Here is a 26,792-nt window from a genome sequence, read left to right on the forward strand (position 1 = left end):
TTAAATATCTTCAGAAATCGTTTTACAAATTTTTTTAAAGTCTAATATTAAATTTGATTGGACACGGCTAAATATATTAAATTAATATATAATATTATTGAGCAAGTGCATTTCGTTAAATATTTGATTTTACAATCAATGCAATGCATTTGGTTGGAGCTTTATATTGATTTAAATATTTATTTGCACTCGGAAAACAATATTACTCTGAGCCACTCTTTGCTCTCTGACACTCTCCGACGATCTCATTCGCCTTTCTCTCTCTCTCTCTCTCTCACTCTATCACGCTGCTGCGGGTCTGTCACCCGCACTCGCTTGCTCATTAGCTCGTTCGCTCAGCCGAGTGGCAGGCAGGTTAGCGTTGTTAGCTGGCGTTGAAGTCACTTGCCGCTTCAGTTTGGTTGTAGCGTTCGTGAGCGTCGGTTGGACGAGAATAAAAGCTGCGCGCGTCTTCTACAAAATTCACTCAGGTGTGTGAGTCAATGCAACTACAACTGTTGGTAACAAAAGCGTCGCTGCTCACGTAAGCCAGTATGTGTGTGTGTTAACTGTATGTGTTAGTGTAACCATAGTTGCGTTTTGACGTTGTTTACTTGACTTTGTCTCTCTTTCTCTCTCGCTATCTGTGCCGTTGGCTAACAAATACTCAAAACGGTCATTTCGTTTTACGTTTACGTTTTTCTTGCTTTTTTCGTAAACTGGGCTCGTTGCTTTTCGGGGCGTTGGCGCGCATACCCAAAGAAAGTTAATAATTTTATTAAATCAATCATTTTATAAAATAAAATGAATAAGCCAAATTGAGTGCAAATGTGGTTTTTATAGATACAGGTGGTAAAAGAAGGGCTGAGATTAGATAGTGAACAAAGGCCAAGCGCAAAAAAAAAACCACAAAAAACAAAAGCAACAAGCTACGACGTTGGCGTCGGCGCAGGCTGCGACGTCATCATTTGGAGCATAACTGTAAAACAAGTGAGATTAAAGAAGCAGCCACTACAACAACAATAACAAAAATACAACTGCCGCGCAGTGGGCCACACACACCCATATATAAATATACATATATATATATATATATATATATAGAGGCACTCACACATACACGCACACCTGCGAACGCTTCACTTTCAAAATTATCGCTGCGTTTTATTGTTTCTATTTGCTTTGTGATTGCGAAAAACAAAAAAAAATCATTGTGATTCACCAGCTAACACTTATAACAACAACAACAACAGCAAACGAAAAAAAACGTGTAATTTGATATGAAAATTCCCGCAAGTATTTGATTATATTCGGTTTTTTTACCGTTGGCAAACATTTTGAGAGAGGGCGACAGCCCTCAATTTATTTTGTGCAGGTCTTTGCATTTCCGCACTTTTAGCAAGAATAAGCAGAAGCAGAAGCAGCAACAGCAGCGGCAGCGGCAGCGACAATTGCTCAAGTTGCAATAGTAGAAGAGGAGCAAGCGAGCCAGCACACATCGAGGTTAACAGCGTAACCTGAGAGGTGGTAGTTGTGGTGCCGGTGGTGGCGGTGCTGTTGTTGGTGGTGTCGGCAGGTTAATGCACTTTTTATTTTGCATGTCGGAACAGCAACTGCAACTTGTGTGTGTCTGAGTGCTTGTGAGTCCTTGTGCCAGTTAAAATGACGTTGACGTTAACTTTGTCGTTGCAGCGCTCTTTGTGATCAAATGCCAAACGTGCTGCGCACAATTAGTTTATATTACTCAATGTTGTTGTTGTTGTTGCTGTGGCAATTATGAAGCCAATTGCTGAAATTCACCACTTTTAGCTATACTTATTTTTGCCCTAGACTTTGTATATTTAAGAATAAATTAACCAAATCCTTTTGCAACTTGTGGATATTCAGCTTTTTCTTTTTGTTTTTACCAGTTTCATTCATCGTAGTTAGTTTAATTGAATTTATTTAATTAAAACACTATTATTCAATTGGAAATAAATGTACTATTTGTAATAGGCCGGCGAAACATTTATTTATTTGTTTTTAAATTTATTTTTGTTTGGTTTTACATTTTTGTTGTTGTTCATTTTGTTTTTTATTATTTACTTTCCGCCTACAGCAAACAATAAAAGTATTTGGTTGTCCAAAAATAGCAGTCAGAACCCATGCCAATTATTGCTTAACGCCCCCAACTTCAATCGCGAAATTCTGCAAAAGTGTAAAAGTTTTATTAATTGATTAGAAAAGAAGGAGTTGATTTATTGTGTTTAAACTGTCTATAATTGAAATACAAAACTTACAATCAACATTTTAGGAATTAAAGAAAGAAAATAAAATGATTAAATCTTATTTTGCATTAGTGATTGCCACAGGTTTTAACGCTTATTAATTTCTCACATAAAAAAGTTTACCAACAATTTGTACACTTTTCGAGTAACATTTTCTAATAATGCTTTCGCCTGAAGCGTATAATTCTTAGACTATCTCCAGTTCAAGTTTAACTCATTTACTGCAATGACTAACAATTAAACCATTAGCGCCTACAAACAAACAATGGAAATAATCGCAATCGTAATGACTCCATTGCAACAACACCTCCCAGGTGACTCCAATTTGAAAAATACACACAAAGTTGCATTTTATGCTGTAACTTATTTTTAGCTCATTACTATCTTATGTGGAAACGGGTTTCTCGGTCTCTCGACTTTTCTTGCTTCTAACGCAGGTTTCAAACTTGGCCATAAGACATACATACATACATATAACAGATGTACACACCTATACCTTCGAATACATTTGTGTGTGTGTGTTACGCAGCTAACGTAATATGGAAACCAGTTCGGTCACTCTTACTCAGCACCCAGATTTGTTTATTATTGTGTGTATAAACAAAAGAATAAAAAAAAAACACATACAAAAAGTATTAATCAAATTATTGTTATGAACGAATTTTATGACCATGTCTTGAATAGTTCGAGTTTTCCTTTTAAGAAATCCGAGAGAAATCTCTCAGCGTGCTTAACTGTGGTAAACTTATGTTACATCTATTTTACTTTATTTTATAGCTCACTCCTCTCTCTATCTTTCTCTCTTCTCAACTTTCCTTAACCTTAACCTTTACCTTTTGGTCTGTTTGTGTTTTTTTATGGGTTTCCCCAATTTTTGTAATAAATAATGGTCTACTTTTAATTTTAATGCCCATAGATTTATTTATTTGTTATATCTTTAATTCAAATACATAATTTAATTTAAAAGCTGGACTGTTTTTAGTTCACATTAAATAATTAAAAAAAAAATAATGAAATGCACCATCAATATAAATAATATTGATTAAATTTATTTATTCTAAGATATATATAAAAATATATATTAATTAGTTATTTGTTTATTTTCCTTTCAGGCTACAATGTCACAGAAATTTAAATATCGTGACAAATTCGAATGTCTATCGGGCATTTTAATGGTTCTTTTGGTGCTCCAACCGCTGCTGCCTCACATTGATGCACAAACGCGGGATCCGCGATTCTATTCGCGTGTCGGTGTCGACTATCAATGGCCCAATCCCGGCGATCCCGAATATAGGTGAGTATTGCTATGAAATAAATATTATGTGATATCTATTATAAACTTTGATTCACAGGACTTACACGTTCAATGATCGTCGTTATGGCCATTACCAGCCGAATGGCTATGGCGCCAATTATCCTGGCCGGAATCCACCTGGACAATATCCGCAGGGCATGCCCAATGAGGATCGCTTTCGCTTCGATCCGGTATGTTATGTTTCATGGCTGTCATTAGTTGTTTGGTTCACCTACAGAAAGCTTAAACAATTAACTGAGTGACACACAAGTTGACCCCAAAAGATGATGAAAACATTTAGAACGCATCATAAATGAACAATGCGCAAGCATTGAGAGCTGAACAGCGCCGATGAGCTGCTCTGTAATATCAAAGCAATAATCTTAATTAAGTTTTCATGCGACTTGATCAATGACATATGTTTCCCCATCCGCCTACAACAACAGCAACAACAACAATTATAATCTCTATTAAAATTGAATTCACAGAATGATCCAAATGCACGCACCCAATTTCCGGGCGTCTTGGCCGGCTGGCGAGAGGATTTGCAGGGCAAACAGAGACGCGATTCGCTGACATTGGAACGCGATGTATTCGTCACAACGAACTATGGCCAGGTGCAGGGCTTCAAGGTCTATATGTATGATAATCCCGATCCAAAATCGTTCTATCGACCCTACCACTCCACGGTGGATCGCGTAATGGGCGAATGCTCAACATTTTTGGGCATACCCTATGCCCTGCCGCCCACATTCGAGGGACGCTTTAAGCCGCCCCGGCTCCATCGGGGCTGGCAGCTGCTCCAGGCGGTGGATTTTGGACCAGCATGTCCGCAGCCAGTGCGTTATACAGGTGCCACCAAAGGTGTGATGGACATGGACGAGGATTGCCTCTATCTGAATGTATATTCACCCAAGGTGAGTTCACTTATCAAATAAATATGTTTACAAAATACTCACATTTATCAATTGCAGACTGGCGCTGGCGTTGCCCAAAAGTATCCGGTTATGGTTTATCTGCACGGCGGCGAATTTGTGCGTGGCGCCTCCAATTTGTTCCAGGGCCATATCCTGGCCTCATTCTATGATGTGGTCGTGGTTACGCTTAACTATCGACTGGGTGCCTTGGGTTTCCTTTCCACAGCGGATGAGAATTCGCCGGGCAACTATGGCATCTTGGATCAGGCAATGGCACTCAAATGGGTCTACGATAATATTGAGTTCTTCAATGGGGACCGTGAATCCATAACGTTGTTTGGTCCAGGTGCTGGAGCCGCCTCCGCTGGTCTCCTGATGGTCGCGCCACAGACCCGGAACATTGTGAAGCGGGTGATAGCGCAATCGGGATCAGCTTTGGCCGATTGGGCGTTCATCCAGGACAAATATAGAGCGCAGAATACGAGCCGTGTGCTGGGACAAGTGTTGGGCTGCTCCATGGATTCGTCGTGGAAGCTGGTCAACTGTCTGCGCACCGGACGCAGCTTCTATGAGCTGGGCAATGCAGAGTTCTCACCGCAGGTCGGCAGCTTCCCTTGGGGTCCGGTGCTGGATCACAATTTCACGCTGCCCGGCGACGACTGGTACGAGGGCTGGCGGGAGAAGGATTGGCGCTTCCTTACACAAACACCCGAGACTCTGATACGTGCCGGCCGATTTAATCGGAATATTCAGTATATGACGGGCGTCACCACGCAGGAGGCCGCCTTCTTTGTCGCCCAGAACGAATCGCTGGCGCCGTATTATGAGCTGGATGGTCGCTTCTTCGAGCAGAAGGTGCGGGAGCATGTCTTCCGCTACAACTACACCCTCAATCCCAATGGCGTCTACGAGGCCATCAAGTACATGTACACCTTCTGGCCGGATCCCAACAACAATACCATCATACGCGATCAGTACATCAACATGTTGAGCGATCTCTACTATCGGGCGCCAGTTGATCAAATGGTCAAGCTGCTGCTCGAGCAAAAGGTGCCCGTCTTTATGTATGTGCTAAACACAACTGTGGAGGCACTAAATTTGCCCCAGTGGCGCAAATATCCACACGATACGGAGCATTACTTTTTGACTGGTGCCCCCTTTATGGATACGGAATTCTTTCCCAAGAAGGAGCATCTGCAACGCAACATGTGGACGGACAACGATCGCAATATGAGTCACTTCTTTATGCAGACCTATTCAAACTTTGCCAGATACGGGTAAGCTGTGGCTCTATGTTTTAATGCTTAAAGATACATGGTATTTTTATTTTGATATCAAATTAATATTATAGTGTGAGAAGTATTCGAGCTCCAAGCTAAAAGGACCTTACCATCTGTAATGCCTCAGTTATGATCTGGCCATGCCGGTCGAAAAACCCCTAGTGGACACTGCTTAATTAGTATTCATTCAAACAGATTATCAATTCTTAAATTTTGCACACGCTGTCGTGATGAAGAAGAAAAGGAATCGATTAAGCACTTCATCACTTTATCGTAGCTCTCCTCAGTTAATTATTACCCAAGTGGCTTGGGATACGGATGTGTTTCGCTCGCTAGCGACAGCCGACCCAACATAACCTAATATCACAGCAAAAAGGTTTCCATCAACTGCCTCTTAACTAAAAACTCTTTCATTCCTTCCTGCAGCAATCCGACGCCACAGCAAGTACTGGGAATGCATTTCCAGCGTGCCTATCAGGGAGAGATTCGTTACCTGAACATCAATACCACATACAACTCCTCCATATTGCTGAACTATCGGCAAACGGAGAGCGCCTTCTGGACACAATACTTGCCAACAGTTATTGGTGTTCTAGTGCCGACATATCCGCCGACCACAGAGTACTGGTGGGAGCCCAAGGAGCCATTGCAGATTGCCTTCTGGAGCATGTCGGTTGCGTGCTTCTTTCTCATCGTGCTCGTCGTCATCTGTTGCATTATGTGGCGCAATGCGAAGCGGTAACTAAAATAATCTAACGACAACACTCTATCAGAAATTACACTCACAATTATCGCATCAATCACAGGCAATCGGATCGATTCTATGACGAGGATGTTTTCATCAATGGCGAGGGCATGGAACCCGAGCCAGATCCACGTGGAGTGGACAATGCGCACATGGTGACCAATCATCATGCGATGCGCTCGCGGGACAACATCTACGAGTACAGGGACTCGCCATCGACTAAAACGCTGGCCAGCAAAGTACACACGGATACCACATCGCTGCGCTCGCCCAGCTCTCTGGCCATGACTCAAAAGTCGAGCAGTCAGGCCTCCATTAAGTCGGGCATCTCGCTCAAGGAGACCAACGGCAGTCTGGTCAAATCGGAACGTGCCGCAACGCCGCGCTCCCAGGTGAATGGAACGGTGTCGAGCAAAGCACCGCCCGTCGAAGAGAAGCGACTGCTGCAGCCCATCTCGAGTACGCCGGTGGCACAGCTGCAGTCAGAGCCAACGAAGCGAACACCAACCGCCAGCAGTGTGGCGAGCAGCAGTCGGAGCACTACACCAGTACCCTCGGCACGCACCACAACGACGACGGCGACGCTGACAACGCAGCCGGCTGCCCAGCCACGACGCACGCAGCTGGTGGAGGGGGTGCCACAGACGTCTGTCTAAGTAACCGCTCTCTAAGTGCGCGATGCGCTTAGGGAGTGATCCGCATAAGCCTCGGAAATGAACAACAATCATTTAGCCAAGCATTTAAATTGGGGTAAGTTGCACCTCCAAATTGATAACGAATGCCGCCTCATAATGTTTTCTGGCCAACAGCTCCGTTATGCTGGAGGACATCTGCCTTACTTGTTGGCATTCCAGGAGCGCCCGCAACGTTCGGTTCTTTTTAAGTTGTTTAATTTCCCTAGTTTTACATTTAGTATTTATAATTTGTGTCTACACAGATCTAAGAGATCTCTAGAGTCCCTAAGTGTAACTAACTTTATTTGTAAAAAAAAAAAAAAAGAACTTTTTTTTCAATTTTATTTTGTAAGTTTGAAAACCCAACGAATACGAATCCATATCAATGACATTCCATAGAATAGTTTGCGCCTTTTTGGCATTGACACGCCTCTTTTTGAGGCGAGGCCTTTGCGTGTATATATACATATATTAAAATATCTACGTTAAGTTAGTGATTTTAAAATTCAAACTAATTTTTGTATTCTGTAAAAAACGATTTTTAGCCCGCTGACTTTCGATCAACTGATTAGGAAAAGTTATAAAATAATTTTTTATAAATATATATAAATAATGCAAAATAAAAATAATAAAGCTCAATGACCAGCATGGAAAATTCATATATTTCGTGAATTCCGATGAGTTCCGATATCATAACTTTTTCAATAGACACTTTTCACATTCCTCATACTAAATATGCACAAGTGCCTATCATTATATTGATCTAGCCTAGTGATAAGAGTGTGTTTGTACTCATTTATGTATAATATCTAAGTGCCTTCCATACATATAGATATAAAGCTATAATTTATATATTTTATATATATATATATGTGTGTATGTATGTTTTATGTGTCACATATATAGAAATCAACGACCATACAAATCAGTGTAAACCGTCCAATCAATTTTTATGTTTTCATTCATATGTATTTTGTATAAAGTTATTGTTTACATGTGCGAAAACATAAGAAATACATTAACAATTACATTTCATAAGTGTGTAGTTTATGTTTAATTGCGTATAGTTTTATATATATAGGTATACATATATATTTATCAATTCATTTCAATAAAAACCAATTTCGCTTTTGTGAAGTGTCCTCGTTTGTCTTACATTTGTCAACATTTGAACTTTTTATATGTGTAAAATACGTTTTTTTTTTAATAAACATTTCAAGTATAGATTAGGGAATAATGAGGATGTACTATACATATAGATATATATATACTACAGATACAGCGAGGCGGCAAACACAATATCGCGCTTGATCAGTCGGATGCCCTCGGAGAACTTGTTCTCCAGATCCGTATTGCCAATCGTCTTGGATGCCTGGCACAGTTGACGCAGCAGCTCCTCGAGACGACGCATGCAACGAATGATGGAGCCCTCAAAGATGTCGGTCATTTTACAGACGCTCAGGAAAGTGGAGCCCTTGCACCAGGCGAGCACCACGTCCATGAGAAATGGCTTAAATTTCTCCACATAGTTGTCCTCATCCAGATTCAGTTTGCACTCGGTGGACACCTTTGCGATGCGCCGCGCCAGATTCTGCAGGGCGCGAAGTGGTCCCGACAACTCCGTCGCACTCTTTGGCGCCTCGCTGGACTTCTCGTCGCAGACGAAGCAGGAGAGGAGTGCCACAGCCTGTGGTGCTGAGAGCTCATTGAAGACACCATTGAAGATCATTTCGGTAATGAGTAACTCATCCGCTGAGCTCAGCTCGCAGGCGACGCGACCCTTGAACTCGATGACATCGCCGGGCTTGCAGTAGCCCATGCGCCGGAGCACACGCTTCCGATACTTCAACTCGTCCATTTGGAGCAGGCTGCGTGCCGCCTTCAGTTCGGTCTTCAGCGCACTCAGCTCCGATTGTAGCTTCAGCTTGTCCAGGTAGCGTTTGTGTATGCGCTCCAACTCGGGTGATTTGTGCAGTGGATGCTCCTCGAGCAGTCTCTCGAACTGGGCAATGGTATCCACTATCTTACGGAACTCAGCATCCTTGATGTTCATGTCGTCGACGGGATGCAGGACGGGTGGACCGAGCGGAAAGCGTTTCTTTGCCTCCTGAATGGTCTTGAGGACGGCACGACGATTGTCAGCTGTGCGCAGATCACTGGGAAAATAGACGCGTATCGAGCTAATCTGGGTGAGCAGTGTATTGGCGACGGGCACAACCTCCATGCAGCCGCGTTCGTTTAGAGGACAGGGTTCAGTGTCGCCAGTTTTGGCCGCCTCCTCGCTAACGTGCAGCAGCACATCGATGACAACGTTCGGATCACTCTTCAGCGGATTCTTGCGACTCTGATCCTGTTTCTTGAAATTCAACACAATGCCCCAGTCGTATTCCTGCTTGCCAGCCGAGACCTTGACGAGGCGACCCGGCTGCAGGAAGGGCACCAGATATTGTGGCTTCGTCAGCCACTCACGGAACTTGGTGCCGTTGATCTCGAGCTGATCCCGGATGTGATGATACGAGGCAATGTTGTGCTCATCCTTGATGCTCAGCTTCTCCAGCTGTTGCTGCTTCTGCTGCACCTGATCGTGCAGTCCAGGCAATGCAGCCTGATTCTGGAACTGATAGAAACTGCGCTCCAGCATATATTCCGGATTGATTTCCTCCACACGCAGCAGATTCAACACCATGTTGTACGTCAAATGGAAAGCCGAATTTAATGTGTCAGCCTTGCCCTGCACGATCTCACGTCCCACGACGGGCGACACCTTCTCATCGATCATCAGTATGACAATACCCTTGTCATCAAGGCCACGACGTCCAGCACGTCCAGCCATTTGTATATACTCCCCGGAGCTGATCCAGCGAAAGTCCTTGCCATCAAATTTACGTGGTGCCGTAAAGAGTACAGTGCGCGCCGGCATGTTCAGGCCCATGGCGAAGGTTTCCGTGGCGAACAGAGCCTTAATCAATCCCTCTCCGAACAGTATCTCAATGGTCTCCTTAAGGATGGGCAACAGACCGCCATGATGTATGCCAATGCCACGTCGCAGTAGTGGCAACACATTCTCCACCTGCGGCAGACGACGATCCTCCTCAGAGAGCACATCCATCGCATTGTGAAAGACCTCATCGACCAGTTTCTTCTCATCCACGGTATTAAAATCCAGTTTGGCCATTTGCATGGCATACACCTCGCAATCCTTCTTACTGAATGAAAAGATGATGACTGGTGCAAAGTTACGCTCCATGATCATCTTGACAATCTTAAAGATGTTTGTCTGACCAGAATTGTGACCCTTGACGCCACCCTTGCGTCCCTTTTGATCACCTTTGGCCGCCTCGCCTGCAACAAAGAAGAAGAGTTGAAAACAAGATCCAAAAAAGTGAAGATTAGTTACGCACCCGCATTGGCCAGCACCGCCATGGCTGTGGTGAAATTGTCCTCCTTGAACTGACCCTTCTCGTCGACAATCAAATGAATGCCATCGCCGCCAGCTGGAAAGATGTAATGCTGCAACGGTGTGGGCCGATAATCCGTATAGACAACGTGACACGGCTGCTTGTGCAGATGGCAGACCCACTCGGCAAACTGGCGAGCATTGGGTATCGTTGCCGAGAGGAAAACATAGCGCACATTATCCGGCAGCAGGATCAGCGTCTCCTCCCAGACAACGCCACGTTCCTTGTCGCGCATATAGTGAATCTCATCGAAGACGACCCAGCCCACCTCACGCATCACCTCGCTGCCACGATACAGCATATTACGCAGAATCTCTGTGGTCATGATCAGGCAAGAGGCTGATGGATTAATGGTCACATCTCCAGTAACTAAACCAACATCCTGAAATTCATCTGTGAATTCGCGAAACTTTTGATTGGACAACGCCTTAATGGGAGTCGTATAAATCACTCGTTGCTTTGCCGCCAGTGACTTGGCGATGGCATATTCGGCAACCACCGTTTTACCGGCGGATGTGTGCGCCGACACTAGAACACTCTGGGAGTTGTCGATGCAGAGAATGGCCTGCTTCTGAAATGGATCCAACACAAATGGATACTCTTTGGCGGGCACTCCCACAATTGGCTGCAATGGGATGTACTCCTGATCGGGATGGGCAGCCACCTCGTGTGTGCACGACTCCGGCGACACCAATTGGTGGGTCACAATCCTCACGCGCAGCGCCTCCATCGCAAAATCATCTGGCTGCTGAACGTTCTCCTCCTCCTCCTCCTCCTTCTCGTTGCACATTTCCTTGTCATTGTCATCCGATTCATCGCCAACGCCGTCGGCACGCGGGCGCTTTGCGGGCTCCTTCTCCTCTTTGTCCTCTTTCACAGATGCTTCATCTGCTTCTGTCTGTTGATCAGCAACACTGGCGTCTGCCTGACGCTTGTTGGCTTTTTTGGCACTTTTGTTGTCATTGTCCAGAACTTCAACTGCTGTTGCCTTCTTTGATTGCATAGGTAGCGGCGGCACCTGCAGACTTTCGGGTGGCACCTCATTGAAACAATCAAATAGCTCGTCGATGTCCATTTTGTCTAGTTTTTCGCAAGCAACGCGCTTTCGTTTTTCTTCTTTCGGCTTTGATGCACGCCGCGTTGAAGCAAAACATGTGTTTCTCCCTCTGTTAACTTAACACTTTGCATCAATGTTATTAACAGCAGGCTGCAATTGAACAGCGCTTTTTAAAGTTTTTAAAACAATTCGATCCAATAACTTTTAGTTATTTATTAAAAAATAAGTTTTGTAAGCCATTGTATGGTTTGACTAAAAATGTGAACACATTTTATAAATAAATGATTGAACTGCTCCTTCATATCTGTTAATATTTAACAGCCCTAACAGTTAACGTGAAATTACGAGTACGCTACATACAACATGTTGTATGAAGTGTGAACTAAACAATAAAATTTTAGCAAACAATATTTTTCCAATGTTAATTAATTCTCAAAAGATAAGCGTACAATAAGTCAAAGTAATTTTACATGAAAATAAGCACTGCCTATGAATATATGCCGCTGCAAAGATATATTTTTGTTGTTTAAATTTAAAACTAAAAGGAAAACTTAAAATAAAATAAGCTTAATTTACAAAATTTGAATTTTGACATCAATACATTTATAAATTCACAAATAACATTTGATTATTATTACTTAATTTAATCTTTGCGCCAATTGCAATGATGTAAACAACTGTGAACAGCAGAATGCTTTTCGATAACATTTGCGCAATGATATTTAACATAGCGGAATAGCCATAACATCTTTCGCCTTCCTATCGATTGGGCAAAAATAATTAATCGAAAAATCAGCAACAACTGCAGCGACGCAGCGAAAGAAAAAGAAAAAAGAAACAAAAATATATTTACCAAATAAAATTGCATTTCTTAACACAAAATGGACAATGATGAAGTGAAGCGAGGTCGTGGACGTGGTCGCGGCTCTCGGGCACGAGGCCGCGGACGTGGACGTGGCCGAGGACGCGGTAAAAAAATTGATGACACTGGCATTGCCCTGGAAACATATGAAAATAGTGTTGGCAATGTTTTAGCCGCCGCCGCCGTCACCGGCGCCACCTCAAACAATGTCAGCGGATTGGAGGACAGTCCAAGCAGCCTAGAGCACACAGAGGATGTGGCAATGCAAGACCTGGACAAGGAAAACGAAATAGATGTGGCTTCCACAGCGAACGACGAGCAATTGACACCCATTCAGGATATGACGCCGCCACAAACATTGCCGCCGCCGCCGCCACTTCAACAGCAACAGCAGCAGGTAGTGCTGCCAGTGTTACCAAAGCCAAGTAAGAACTTTATAAGCTACAGTGAACGCTCGTTAAATAATACTAATTAAAATATTAATGGTTACAACCGAAATAAATTAATTTCTTGTACGTCCAATTGTGAAATACGGATCTTGTGTGTGGTATCCTCAATATCTGATTTCAAATCTGTGATATATCTCTATACACCGATAGACTGCTCTTCACTTCTCTATCCAACTAATCGTCTTGTTCTGTTTATAGTTAAATAACTAAATGGTTAAATCGATTCCACTGCTCTGATGAGTATTAAATTAAAAACATAACAAAAAATTTCGGTTTCATGTTCTTTCCACTTTCTCTTAATTCCTTGCATGAGCCGTTTCGCATCATCCATTCAGAGTCCTCTATTTCTATCATTAAGAACTCAATTTTAAAGGTCTTGTCTCGTGAATAACATTTTCGCATGCATAATATTAAGTATTTTTTAAAATTAATTTTGGCCTGATTGAATTTTTTGCAAAAATTCCATTTAACTAGAAATCTTATAAATATTTCTTATGTTTAAAATTACAAAAAGAAAAATTATTTAATGGTAATCTCTGATTATTGTAGTTGATATGGAGGCGGATATCTCACAGCTGGAGGCGCCCACGTTTACAACGTTGTCCCGCGGGCCACCGGAGCCAATGCTGCGCCTCAAGTGGAACCACAAGGTGAGCCTGATTGGCGAAAAAGTGCTCAATCCGATGATCCACTGCTGTGACCGGTGCGACAAACCGATTCTCGTCTACGGCCGCATGATACCCTGCAAGCATGTGTTCTGCTTGAAATGCGCCCGCGCCGAGCCCATCAAGTGTTGTCCCCGCTGCAACGACAAGGTGCTGCGCGTGGAGCAATCCGGTTTGGGCACCGTCTTCATGTGCACCCATGGAGGGAGTCGCTACGGCAGCACTGGGTGTCGTCGCACATATTTGTCGCAGCGTGATCTGCAGGCGCACATCAATCATCGGCATGTGGCGATGTTGGCACCGCCCTTGACAACGGCCACTGGGTCGGGCGTCGTCGTTGAGCCCAAGCTGATGACGGAATTGAGCGGCCTGGAGTTGCATAAGCAGCGCAAGGCGAGTAGTTGCTATGGCTCCTAACAATGCTCTCTCCCTGTCTAATGCTTGCACTTGCAGCTATCCGAATCCTCTGTCGCCTCATCCGCTGCTGCTGCAGCTGTTGCTCATCTGCAGCAACGGTCATCGGTGCGTGGTCCAGTCGGTGGCATTGGATCGATACCACCACCGGGTTCATCCGATCGCATTGCCGTCCACTCGCACTCAACGCTCACGCTGGCAAATTTGGCGCGCATCAACAATGCTAATGCGCAGGATTGCCATCAGGGCAAGGCGTCACTGCATCAGACCCTTAAGAAGGGCGTCGGCGGCACCCATCAGTCCGAATCGGTAGCCGATGCCTCCTACTACAGCAGTGTGTTGGCCTCCTTTGGCAGTGCTGGCGGCGGCACGGGTCCAGGTGCATCCGGCAGCAGCCAGGTGACTGGTTCAAGTGGTGCGGTGGGCGGAGTTGGAGTCGGTACATCTGGTGTCGGTGTAGCTGCGGCAGCTGGCGGCAATGTGATCGGGGATCGAAATCCCGCCCAGCTGGCAAACGGCTACGAGTCGGGCAATGTGGCAGGCAGCTCTACTGGTAGCAACTGGCAGCAAGCGCAATATTACAGATGAGAGAAACCATTCGACAGATGAGCTGCACTCATTTTATGCATGAAATCAAACACTTAATTATTGTACAAATAAAATGTTGTATATGGAGAAAAAACTATCGTCTAGATAATAAGTCAAAATTGTTTGCAGACATTTTTACTCAGTTTACGTTGTAGTAATAAACTTAACTATTTTTATTGAGCATTACATCTGTGTTTAATTCGAATAATTGTTTCCAAACTAGTCCTCTGCCAAGTTATCGATAACAATCACTTGTAGTCAGCTGCAGCAGTAGCTCACATAGGCAAAATCATAAACAATTTAAAAATGTAACAAAATAACCAAAAATAATAAACTTCAGCAATTGTACAAATCATTTTTATTCTGTGTTTAATTCAAATAATTGTTTTACACTAGTCTGCTGCTTAGTTATCGATAGCGATAACGATATTCTTATCGTCGGCTGTAGTCGCAGCAACAGCAGCTCAAAAAGGCCGAATTGGAAACTCTGAATAAAACTACCATAAGTAATAAACTTAGCTATTTGTAATATACGTTTTTAATTTTTTTTAAACTAAATGTTTTACAGCGTACTAGACTTTGGCGCTGCTTTCAAACTAGCCCGTGCCAAGCTATCGTTATCGATAATGATATCTTTATTATCGTCAGCTGCAGCAGCAGTCGCAGCTCAAAAGGCCAAATTGTAAACAATTTCAAATAAAAGAAAAGCTCTGAATAAAATGACCATAAGTACAATGGAATAATTTTACTAAAAATGACTTTGACCCCGAGTTACAAATAAATCAACGTTCCACAATTAACGACGACAGCGCAACAGCATTGCGGGCGCAGTTAAAAGAGAAAGTTTTTAGCTAGAAATATGAAAAAAATATTACTGATTAGTGGTAAGCGTAAATGCGGCAAAGATTTCATATCAGAAAGATTGCAAAGAAGGTGAGCATTAGATTGAGTCTAATTTGCGGTAAACAATTGACTATTATTTATGTAGATTGTCAGATCGGTCGCTAATCGTTCGCATCTCGGAGCCCATCAAGCGGGAATGGGCGCGCAAGCTGCAACTGGATATGGGAGCAATGCTCAGCGATGGTCCCTACAAGGAGCAATATCGTCGCGACATGATCATCTGGAGTGATGAGGTGCGTCAACGTGATTATGGCTTCTTTTGTCGTGCGGCAATGGAGGCATCCGCCGTGCAGCAAGCGGACTATGTCATCGTTAGCGATATTCGACGCAAGAATGACATCAAATGGTTTCGGGAGAATTATGGTCAAGACATGGTCAAAACACTACGCCTCACATCGACGGAGCAGCGACGCAAGGCGAGGGGCTGGCAATTTACGGCTGGCGTGGATGATGTGCCCTCCGAATGTGATTTGGATGACAGCAGCTTTGACTACGTCTTTGCCAATGATGAGGATGGGGATGGGAATGCGCAGGATGAGAAGCAGCTAATTGATAGATTACTCGCCTTGCTGCAACTTAGCTAATGTGGCCTTAACTCGAATGATGAATCTATTTTTGATAGCACAAATCTTATTTTTGCAAATATACAAATATATTTTTATGGATCAGATGATAAATGATTAATTGATGTGATGATTTTTAAGGCAATTAATTTACTAAGCAAAAAAGAGGGGGCACGCTTAGGGCTCCAAGCGATTCTCGCTTGCCAACAGCCGACGCAGGCTGGGCACATTCAGGCGCTCGCCGGGATTGAGCTGATCGTCGAAGCTTTGCAGCGGCAACTGCAACGATGGCTTCACCAAATCCTTCTCCACGGAACGCGAACGCAAATGAACGCGATTCCTGTTCACGCTGCTGAGCGGAGTGCGCTGCGAGGAGCGCTGTGCCGGATTGGGAGTGCTGCTCTTGGGTGTACTGCTCTTGGGTGTGCTGCTCGTGTGCGAGTCCAAGGCGTCCACATAGATGCGGGTTTTGTTGGCACGCGCTGGTTTTCGAGGCGCCACGCGACGCTTGTTGCCCAAGCGGACGCGTTCCAAGTGCTTGTTGGCTGGACGAGATTGTGACAGTGACTGGGCAGGCTGCAACTGCAGCTCATCCTGTGTCAGTTCTGCGGAGGCACTGACAAAGGAGGCCATGCTGCTCTCCGCGCTGAGATTGAGCGTCAGCGTCTCCAGTATCTCCTCGAGCATTTGGGTATCGCGCTCCTCAGCCTCGTCGGCATCATCACAGAAAATAATGGGCGTCCGCTCAACACCAACGCTGGGCGAGCGTGGATCATAGCATGGGGCTGGGACGGATGCTGGCTCTGGCGTCTGCTGCACTAGCATGTCGCAGCAGGGCATCGTCTCATCCTCCTCGTAGGTCAGGGAAACAATCTCCACGGACTCATTTGCGGGCTGCTGGTCTCCGGCAGATGGGATCGCTGGTTGTGGTGCACGCGTCTCCACAAACAGGTCGGCAAAGGTGTCGTCCATATTCAGTGTACGATCGATAGCCGCATCCAGCACCAATGGTGTCCGATTCAATTGCGGAGAACGTGGATCCTGCAGCGAGAATCCCCGCAAGAGCCGCTTGCGCAGTTGCGCAAAGGTGTTTTCCGTCGGAGCAGCAACTGCAGCAGTTGCAAGTGGCATCAACGGTGGCAACTGTGGCAAAATCATATGTTAATCCTATAAAATAAAATTCATTTAAATACTCACATTTAATGGCGTTCGGCAGCCATTTGGTGAGCGTGGATCGAGTAAAATTTCATTATTCTCTCGACAAGGACTCAACGAGAGTTCAATTGGTGCTGCTGCTCTGTTTATCTTTGGTATATTCGGCACATAGTTTGCATCCATTTTTGTTGCTTTTGCGCCCATTACAATTGTTTAGTTTACAATTCAACTACAATTTTTACAATCTGCGTTGTTGCTTTTGAACTGAAAAATGCGGGAGACGTTGCTAGCGTCGATATACAAATCTATCGATTACACGAACAATGTGACCATATTATTTTTATGATATCTGGCAGTGCCATTGCCGTTCCGTTTTTAATCGACATTAACATTGGTGATGCGCACAACTCAAAACGATATCTCATACATTTTTCGATTGAACAAAACTACACGGATGGATTAAAAAAAGAAAAAAACAATAAAAGCATAGTGTGCATTTTATAAATTATATATCAAACTGTTGGAGAAACTCAATTCGAAATATCAAAAAGCAGTATTCGTAAAAAGAAATGTGCGCGTGTGTGCAGAGTATGTGAAAAGTATTTGATGAAAGCGGCGAAAGCTTGAATGGCGATTGCAAAACACCGAATGTAAGTTGAATGGGATTGCATAGAAAAAAAATGTAAATGTTTTTGAAATGAAAAAAAAATGCTTGGATTGTGACAATTAGGCCTCAAGGAAAATTATTTCGGCCATTTTTACGCAGTAAGCAAAAAAATACGTTTTTGTATCAATGTGTGCGTGCGTGTAAGTGTGCGTGTGTGCATGTGTCAGTGTGTGTCTGTGTAGCCCCTGCAAAGGCGCACCGCAAGCAGCAGTAAATTTCGTTTCGTGTGTACACACAACATATATATATATGTATGTATGCGTCGGTTTTTTTTTCCTTTACACACACACACACCATTGCATTTAACATGCGTCGTTCGACGCGGAGACTTCTGCTGTGTGAAGCAGCGTGTAAAAGAAAACTAGTTTGTGGCGTTGCCAACTACTTGTCCTAGGCAGCCACATTTTGTCTTACATTAATGTAGGTTAGTGCGCGGCAGAGGGGCGTCACCTGCATTCATTGTTGGAATTAATTTTTTTTTTTTGCTTGGAAATGTTTTATTTTTTTTTTTGTATTTCGCTTCTTTTTTTTTAAAGTATAGCACTGTATGCTTAAAGCCGGCGAGCGAAAAGTAAACAATTTGTATACGCAGTTGGCAACGCGTACGCTGACCGCAGTATTGTAGACTTTCTCTCTCTCTCTGTCTTGCTTCAAATGTAGACACGTGTGTGTGTGTGTGTGACTGTATTATCTGAAAACAACGAAATTTCATTCATTGCTCTTTTCGAGTAAAAAATACACGCTGTGTGTAAAACAGCCGCCATCTGCAATTACAAAAACAGACGTGCATATATCTGTGTATGTGTGTGTGTGTGTGTCTATGCAAGCAAAATATCTAATTGTGCAACATGTTATAATTAATGTAATAATGTGCGTTTAATAAACGTTAACAGAGGAAACAGTCAAGCCTCAAGTAACAGACGAAGGGGAAGACACAGCTGCCGTTGGCAGGGTGTGACTCTCCGCTTGCGCGTGTCAGGTGCAAAGACGACGACAACGTTGTCGTAAAAGTCTCCACGCGAGACGAGAAGATACTTGGACATTCCAGAATTTAACATAGCATAGACGACGAAGGCAGAAGGCAGCGAGCGTCGTTTGATTGCCGTTGCCGTCATTGGCCGCGTTTTTTCACACATTCCACGCGCTGCCGTCATACATACACACACTTACATAGGCATGCATACATACATAAACACACTTGTACGGCGACTATTGATTTCAATCAACTTTGTCCGCTCTCTCACTTCACTCTCTTCTTTTTTTTTGCTCTCGCTCTCTTGTGCCCATTTGTCAATTAAGCAGCACGTCCGCTTGTCGGCTCATCAACAACATTTGCGGCCGTATGTGTGTGTGAGTAAATTCCATTTCCTGTTTATAGTAGGTATGCTGCACACATACAAACACACAACCCTCCCTCCTCCCCGCATGCTCTTACGTCGTCTTCTTGGCTTGCCACCACCACCACCAACCACAGCGTCGGTCGTTGCCGTCTGTTTTTTTTCTCACTCCCTAGTCTGAATCCCTCGGTAGCAGCAGGCAGCAGCAGCGGAGCGCTGTGTACAGTACGTGCCACTTCCTTTACATTCAGAAAAATAAAAAATGTTCACACAAACATACATATATGCATGCATACACACATTCAAACGTACATACATACATACGGGCGGGCCAAAACGACACACAAACAGTTGGACAGACAGACGGACAGCACACGGGGAGCGTTCGTTTGGCGTCTGCGCCGTGTGTTTTTTTTTTTAATTTTTTTTTTGTGTTCTTGTACAGTTGCAAAGACACAATCATCATATATACAAGAAGAAGACGTACGGACGAAAACGAGTTTTCTGTCTCGGCCGATGTGGCAACGCTGTCGATCCATTCGCCGCGCTCTCTCTCCCCCTACTCGTTTGCTTATTAGAAAGAAGAAAAATGCCGCTGCTGATGTTGTTGTTGGTGGTCTTTACGTAAGAAGGCCGTCGAACTCTACACTGCGAGTAGAAGCATGCAAATAATGCGAAATGCGAGAGAGCATCAACTATGTGTGTGTGTGTGTGTGTGCGCTCGTCTAATGATTACCGTTACAATTTGCATTGGCTGGCCGTCTAGTCAGACAGACAGCCGTCTCGCGACCCAGACTAGACGACCCAGCCCCAATCTCAAATTGGCAACATTTCATTTTTTTTCACATGACCTTTTATCGTGCTTGATTGCTAGACTGTATATGTGTGTGTATATGGCGCTTAATAAGCTTCCAGCATTATTTTTATTGATTTTTTGTAGTTAGTGTAAATTGTTGTTTCAACTGAGCTGCGTTGTGATGCGCAGCGTGCTGCATTCGTTTGTTGTTTTGTCTGTCTCAGGTTCAATGTCCTAACTGCACACAACAAGTGCAACAACAATAATAACAACTAGTAAGCAATGCAGTTCTTAAGCGGGAAGCGACTCTGGCAATGGAAATAAGACCGGAGAAATCCGAGAAATATTTTCAGATATTTATGTAACTTAAATTAGTAGACACGATTTGTATTATTTTATTTGGTTTAATAAATAAATGTAATTATCATAATTTGTATATATTTTGATTTTGGAAAACTTTGAAATTTGAAATAATTATTATGTATTTCAAATTAGTTTCTTATTTTATATACCACAATATTAATAATAATAATCATAAATAAAATCATAAATCAGAGTAGATTTTTCAAAATTTTAATATTTGAAATATATATGATAAATTTCAATTCGAATTTGAATCACCTTGATTTTATCACATCTATGCTTAACTCATGAAACTTTGCGCAGTTGCGTCTCGTGCCGTAAAATGCAGATTTGAATTTTTTGTTTTAGTTGATTTAGTATTCTTGATGGCCCACTTCTAACCGCATTTCTATCGAGTTTGAAGCTAGAGGTCGTTATTTGCGTTTTGCGAAATAATTGTGCCTATCTGGCAACGCAATCATCCTTGGCGCGCGCGTAAATGCCTCGTTTTATTTTTTGGCGCGCACAAAAAAAAAAAAATATATCTATATATATGTATAAAAAATGAGACCAAGACCAGACTCAGACCCATTGCAATGCCTCGAGGAATGTTGTTTACGTGCGCGCCTGCGCATCGAGAAGATTTCCACGAATTCACCAAAACAAGCTCCCCAAGAAGAAAATGTCGTTCGAGTTCGAGTCTGGGTCTTCAGACTCAGTCTCCGTCTCCGTCCCAGCCTCTCATCCGCTCATCCTGTTCGTCCCGTTTGCTGTCTACCTGCTTTTTTTTTTACCGCCTCGCTGCGTCGCTTCTTGTTTGTGTGCTTTTTGCTCCTACGAACTTAATGCAGCCTGGCAGCGACGGTGGCGGCGTAGGCTGCTTGTCAACATGTTGATCCTACTATATAGCGTGCGAAACATTCTGGCAACACCAAACAACAAAAACAACAACAAGCCGCCTCAAGCCCCTTATTGTTGTTGTTATTTATGTTATTTTTGCCGCATTTTTGCCTTGTGCGCTCAACGCCGCCAACACTAAAACAACATGCATACACAACATACATACACACACACATGTATGTGTACGGAGAGGAAAAGAAAACGGCGTTGGCGTCTATACATTGTCAGCAGTCTGGCCACGCTCTGCTCTTGCTCTTTGCTTTCGTTTGCTACGTTTTGTGTGCAGTTGTCTTTCGTAGTGTTTGCGGTGCGGTCGTGTTTTCTGATGCTGCTGCGGCTGCTATTGCTGTTGGCGGCGGCGTCGGCGTCATGCCAAGTGGTTTTGTCTTTTATAATTCTCTCGTAGAATTATTTGTTGGTCATCAATGGGAACTACTAAAAAAAAATAAAAGAAAAGAATTTGTGTGAATTAAAGTGATGCTCTGTTTTTCATAAGATTTTTTAAAACGAACGGTTAACGCCTACACGCGTCTCTTTTTCGTTGGTTTTGCGTCTGAGTGCATAATTGGAAAATTTAAATTTTTTTAATCAAACTTTTTGTTTTTAATCATCGATAATAATGTGTTTGACATGTTCTACTCGTTTTGATATTCCCCGTGAGCCCCGCTCGCTTGGGTAAAATTCTTAGAATTCTTGCCAACATTCCCGCGCACACACACATATATACATACGCACACAGGCAACGAGAAGCTAAAAAAAATGTATATATATATATATACTCCCTGCGCGACGAAGTGTAGACATAAACACACACACAAGCACATGCACTTGAACTCTCACGCATGCACACCGATACCGATACCACCGATACTTACACGAATCTACACCCTATCCAACACACCTCGAAATTTGGTTCGAGTCTCCACTAAGTCGAGTGGAGACACTAGCTGTCTCTTTTGTGCGCATGCAGCAACAACAACAAAACTAGTAGGACTTGTTTTTTGCGCGATGTTTTTACGCAAAAAAAAACCGGTAAACTTTTAAAGCGGCAGCAAATGTGATTGTGTATGTGTGCTTGGATGCGGTGTGTTGTTGGTGTATTGGTGTCGTCGCGTTGTGGTAGAATTGTGCCTTAACCCATAGTTTTCACACAGTCCGCTTTTCTTACAGTTTTCTAAACACACACCAACAACACACACACACACATGCACGCACTCAAATACTAGTGCACAACGAGCAACGAACTCCTCGTGCAGCAGCAGCAGCGACGCCCAAGAATGAAACAGCATAAGGCAACATAAAACTACAGCAACAACAATTAACAGCAGCAGAAGCAGCATAAAAACAGAGAGGCGCATATCGAAAGCAAAAGAGGGCGAGAGAGAGCATTTAAGAGAGCGCAGCAGTTAAACGGCAACGACCCAAGCAGCAGTATTAGCGCGTGTTATTGTTGTTGTTGGTGATGTGTTTTCTCTGCCAATTGTCATGTATGTATGCACACTTTTCTTGTTGTTGTAGCTGTTGCTGTTGTTGCTGTTAAGGTAATGTTGATGATTTTTTATGTTATGCACGACGTATGTAGAGTGATTTATGCTCTCTTTTGCCTTTTTGCTACTCATACTTACCCGCCCTAACAGTTGGCCTAGCGTTGCCACCTGGCACTGATGCCGATCATCGAACTTGTTTTGCTGTTGATTGACACCGCTGTTGCTGTTATTAGTGATAGCAGAAAAACAGAACAAATACATAAATGAAAAAAAAAAAAAATACTGTGCTGCTGATCTTGACCTACGCGGCGCGCAAGATCAATCGCAATTCAGATGGTTATTCAACTTTTACTTTGTGCGGCTTCCTTCTACTTCCTCTCGCACACACTTACGCATACACACATGCATGCGCGCTTGCGTCTGCTTCATTTTTTAACGGACACTGCGATTGTCAATCAAGCGCATCAGACAGACACATACGACAAACAGTTCGAATTTTTTTTTTTTGTGCTCTCATGTTGATGTATTAATTTTATTTTGTTATCACAAAATTGGCGACAAATTGACGGCGTTTTGTGTCGGCGCCACAATTAATGTTTATATATAATAATATATATATAAACAAGATATACTTATGTACATTTTGATGATGTGCGCGCCAAGTACCATTTTTTTTGTTGATATATATGTTTGATTATGTGCATTGATTATTTATTGTTAATGTTAATGTCGGTGTGCCAGTAAACGCTCGTCATATTTAATATTCATTCGAGTGTGTGTGTAAATAATTGCCCTAAATGCGTACGCTAAATTTGCTTTCATTCATTTGGAATAATTCACAAAAGCGTAAAGAAAAATTCATTCACTGTACTGCGTCTTCTTCATCCTTGATTGTCATCATAGTTCGTAGTTGTTATCGTCATCGTCATCGACCTCAATGTTAGCAATTAACATTATTGTAATAGATGTGTGTGACTTTTATTTATGCTGGTATTTCCTTTTATTTTATTATTTATATAAAAATAAATAGAACAAAATTCGAGCTGTGTTGTGAGAGGAGAGAAGTGGGGCAAGGAGACAAGAGAGAGAGAGCGAGCGAGAGAGAGAGAGCGAGCGAGAGCGAGCGAGAGAGAGAGAGCGAGCGAGAGAGAGTGAGTGAGTGAGAGAGTGAGAGAGAGAGAGAGAATTGTGTCCTTCTTCAAAGTGGTTGTGAAATGTTTGCCTTTTTATGCCTACTCATATCACAGCCAGCTTTGAGGAGCGACACGATGCTCAACACAAAAAAAAAAAGATTGAAAATATCACAAAAAAACAAATCAACTTTAAATTGAAATCAATACATATTTTTGCACCACAGCGCACGTGTTTATTCATTTAAGTGTTTCCTCATACCATTAATCATTGAACAAAATTGATAAACCACCCACCCAGCCAACCACCCCTCCTATATATCTATATCTATCTGAACATTTATCGTTATTTTTCAAGCATATCTAAGATTGGCACATTCATGCTGCGCTCTCAAAGTGGTTGTGAAATGCATTTTTGAAAGCTTTGCGCGCATATCACAGCCAGCTTTGATGAGCTTAGCGTAATGTAAACTACATCAAATAATCGAATCGAATCAATCAATCAATCGAATCAATCATAATGTAATTTCTTCTTGCACCCACATTTCCCGCAGTTTACACAGCGACGCCAGGAATTGGAATTGGAAACACAAATCATAATCAAAAAAAAACTATATATTTATATATATATATAAGTATGAAAAACAACTGATTGACATCAAATATATACTTTTGATGTTGCTTATCTAAGCCTCATCAAGTGGTTGTGATATGGATACCCGACGCATATCACAGCCAGCTTTGATGAGCTAGGATAATCAACGGAGAACAACATGAAAATTTGATTACAAAATAATAAAAAAATATATATATATATATCAAAATCAACGGTTCAGTGAATTGGTGTCATCTAAAATGTGCATTAATTGTATTCTAATTTAGTGTAATATCATTTAGGTTGTATATCGAACTAGTTTAATAATATTGAACTCATTTTGATTTATATGCATTTTTTAAAATAATTTCTCTTTGATGACTAATGTGTGCTTGTGTCTTTTTCACAGATACGCCGTCGTTCCACACACACACACACACATTCAACACACACATATACACACACACACATTACACACACACTCCTCAGATATACTCGCTGATATATAAATGTAAAACAATCTCAGACCACAATAATCCAAAGAGCCTTTGACGACGCCTCGCTGTGTGCAGAGCCGAACTTCTTGTTATACTAATTTTGTGATAGTTTTACTTTTTTATGTTTAATATAGTTGATTTAAGATTTTTAAGAGAACGAACGAAACAAAGAGTCGCAAGCAAACCAAATAACAATAGCAACAACAACAACAAAATGCATTCCACAAGCGCAGCAACATCATTATCGGCCACAGTGTCGGCGTGCAACAGGTGCAAAATGGGTGTTATGCTGCTCCTGTTGATGGTCAGCTTTCTCGGCTGTCCGGCTCTAATTGAGGCCTGCTCCAGCCGCAATGTGCCCAAGCCACGTCCATCGATCTCATCCTCTTCATCGTCCATGTCGGGCATGGCACTGCCACCCACCCAGTCACCCCTAAGCCCAACAACAACAATGCGAACAACAACGACGACAACAACAACTCCCCGGCCAAATATAACATTCCCCACATACAAATGCCCCGATAACTTTGATGCCTGGTATTGCCTGAATGATGCCCATTGCTTTGCTGTGAAGATTGCGGAGCTGCCTGTCTACAGCTGTGAGTGCGCCATCGGATTTATGGGTCAGCGGTGTGAGTACAAGGAAATCGATGGCTCCTATCTGCCCAAACGACCGCGACCCATGCTAGAGAAGGCGAGCATCGCCAGCGGTGCCATGTGTGCCTTGGTCTTCATGCTCTTCGTCTGTCTCGCCTTCTATTTGCGCTTCGAGCAGCGGGCGGCCAAAAAGGCATACGAACTGGAGCGTGAACTGCACCATCAGGACGAGGACGCTGATGAGGATTATGATGAGGCCAGCAGTGATCGAGAGCAGTGTGAATGCTGCCGTGCCCAGTGCTGTGCCGGCGGCGATGAGCCACTGGTTGTGCTGCTCGAGCGCAAAATGGTGCCCTATCATATGCGGCTGGAGCACGCCTTGATGTCCTTTGCCATCAGGCGCAGCACAAAGCTATAAATTATATATAACTATATTTATATGTAAATGCTGACAAATATCTGAACAATTTGCCTTGCCCCGATGCATGTTATTATTATGTATCGAAAGTCTTAAAATGCGATCACGAATTTCTATGTGCTTTAGTCGTAGTTTTTAAATGTTTTCAATTATGTATTTGTCCCAACTACTCCTACTACTACTACTATTTATACATGTTAAGTGTAACGTTTGTATTCCAAAAACAAAAATAACGCTTTAGTATTTTTTGATTTGAGATTTGAGATATATACTCCATATATGTATTACTACACTCCAAATCCACATTCAATTTTTTAACGCTCGTGCGTGCTCGAATATGTATTTTTATACCTTATGCTAGAGCCTATATATATTTATTTTACTCTTAAGAGTCTTAAAACCATCTACAACAACAATTATCGAATGAAAAACACGCAAAGTATTATTTATCGCACCTAGATACTACATACGAGAACATTTTTTTAAAATAAAGATTCAACTGCACTTGCATACTATTTATGTCGAAAGAGCATTTCCCAAAATGTAATGTCTTATATTTTTGATATTAAAAGTGGGACGATCTTTGGGGGTCACAAAGTTGAGCGAAAGAATGGTGAAAGTCGAATGATTCCATTTTAATAGATCGTTTTATAAAATCAGATTATCTGTTTGGTTCTCAAGTCCGTTGTTCGTATGAGCAGTAAAAAATGTTGCATACTTTCGGGCGGGGCGCGAAACTGCAATAATTTTAATTCA

At 42.7% G+C, this 26,792-nt stretch overlaps 6 protein-coding genes across 9 annotated transcripts; 4 read left to right on the forward strand and 2 right to left on the reverse strand.

The window, feature by feature from the left end:
* Window positions 1-394: 394 nt before the first annotated feature.
* Window positions 395-7,746, forward strand: LOC6566497 (acetylcholinesterase). Of its 3 annotated transcripts, none has more exons than XM_032739310.2 (8): window positions 395-531; window positions 3,359-3,540; window positions 3,599-3,731; window positions 4,029-4,457; window positions 4,515-5,734; window positions 6,164-6,475; window positions 6,544-7,232; window positions 7,292-7,746. In XM_032739310.2, exons 2-7 carry the CDS (start codon window positions 3,365-3,367, stop codon window positions 7,136-7,138), a joined length of 2,865 nt encoding a protein of 954 aa, XP_032595201.1. In that variant the 5' UTR covers window positions 395-531; window positions 3,359-3,364; the 3' UTR covers window positions 7,139-7,232; window positions 7,292-7,746. The 3 variants fall into 3 exon arrangements, with proteins under 3 accessions (XP_032595201.1, XP_032595203.1, XP_032595202.1); XM_032739312.2 differs by having other exon boundaries at window positions 395-470; XM_032739311.2 differs by having other exon boundaries at window positions 447-523.
* A 362-nt stretch (window positions 7,747-8,108) lies between these two features.
* On the reverse strand, window positions 8,109-11,763 carry LOC6566498 (exosome RNA helicase MTR4). The gene is made up of 2 exons (XM_001992796.2): window positions 10,558-11,763; window positions 8,109-10,498 (listed from the first exon to the last, which is right to left on the reverse strand). Exons 1-2 carry the CDS (start codon window positions 11,687-11,689, stop codon window positions 8,427-8,429), a joined length of 3,204 nt encoding a protein of 1,067 aa, XP_001992832.1. The 5' UTR covers window positions 11,690-11,763; the 3' UTR covers window positions 8,109-8,426.
* Window positions 11,764-12,497: 734 nt separating this feature from the next.
* LOC6566514 (E3 ubiquitin-protein ligase Hakai) lies at window positions 12,498-14,835 on the forward strand. Of its 2 annotated transcripts, XM_032739314.1 has the most exons (4): window positions 12,498-12,640; window positions 12,707-12,958; window positions 13,532-14,040; window positions 14,101-14,835. In XM_032739314.1, the coding sequence occupies exons 1-4, from the start codon at window positions 12,553-12,555 to the stop codon at window positions 14,647-14,649; spliced, it is 1,398 nt and encodes a 465-aa protein (XP_032595205.1). In that variant the 5' UTR covers window positions 12,498-12,552; the 3' UTR covers window positions 14,650-14,835. The 2 variants fall into 2 exon arrangements, with proteins under 2 accessions (XP_032595205.1, XP_032595204.1); XM_032739313.2 differs by having other exon boundaries at window positions 12,498-12,958.
* A 522-nt stretch (window positions 14,836-15,357) lies between these two features.
* Window positions 15,358-16,232, forward strand: LOC6566515 (probable phosphomevalonate kinase). Its single transcript, XM_001992798.2, has 2 exons — window positions 15,358-15,582; window positions 15,638-16,232. Exons 1-2 carry the CDS (start codon window positions 15,509-15,511, stop codon window positions 16,134-16,136), a joined length of 573 nt encoding a protein of 190 aa, XP_001992834.1. The 5' UTR covers window positions 15,358-15,508; the 3' UTR covers window positions 16,137-16,232.
* On the reverse strand, window positions 16,191-17,645 carry LOC6566516. The gene is made up of 2 exons (XM_001992799.3): window positions 17,313-17,645; window positions 16,191-17,258 (listed from the first exon to the last, which is right to left on the reverse strand). Exons 1-2 carry the CDS (start codon window positions 17,472-17,474, stop codon window positions 16,293-16,295), a joined length of 1,128 nt encoding a protein of 375 aa, XP_001992835.1. The 5' UTR covers window positions 17,475-17,645; the 3' UTR covers window positions 16,191-16,292.
* Window positions 17,646-17,647: 2 nt separating this feature from the next.
* Window positions 17,648-26,578, forward strand: LOC6566520 (protein spitz). Its single transcript, XM_001992800.3, has 2 exons — window positions 17,648-17,920; window positions 24,934-26,578. Exon 2 carries the CDS (start codon window positions 25,143-25,145, stop codon window positions 26,034-26,036), a length of 894 nt encoding a protein of 297 aa, XP_001992836.2. The 5' UTR covers window positions 17,648-17,920; window positions 24,934-25,142; the 3' UTR covers window positions 26,037-26,578.
* The last annotated feature ends 214 nt before the right edge of the window (window positions 26,579-26,792 follow it).

Source organism: Drosophila grimshawi, unplaced genomic scaffold (genome assembly GCF_018153295.1).
Source record: "Drosophila grimshawi isolate 15287-2541.00 unplaced genomic scaffold, ASM1815329v1 contig_1377, whole genome shotgun sequence".
Classification (NCBI taxonomy): domain Eukaryota; kingdom Metazoa; phylum Arthropoda; class Insecta; order Diptera; family Drosophilidae; genus Drosophila; species Drosophila grimshawi.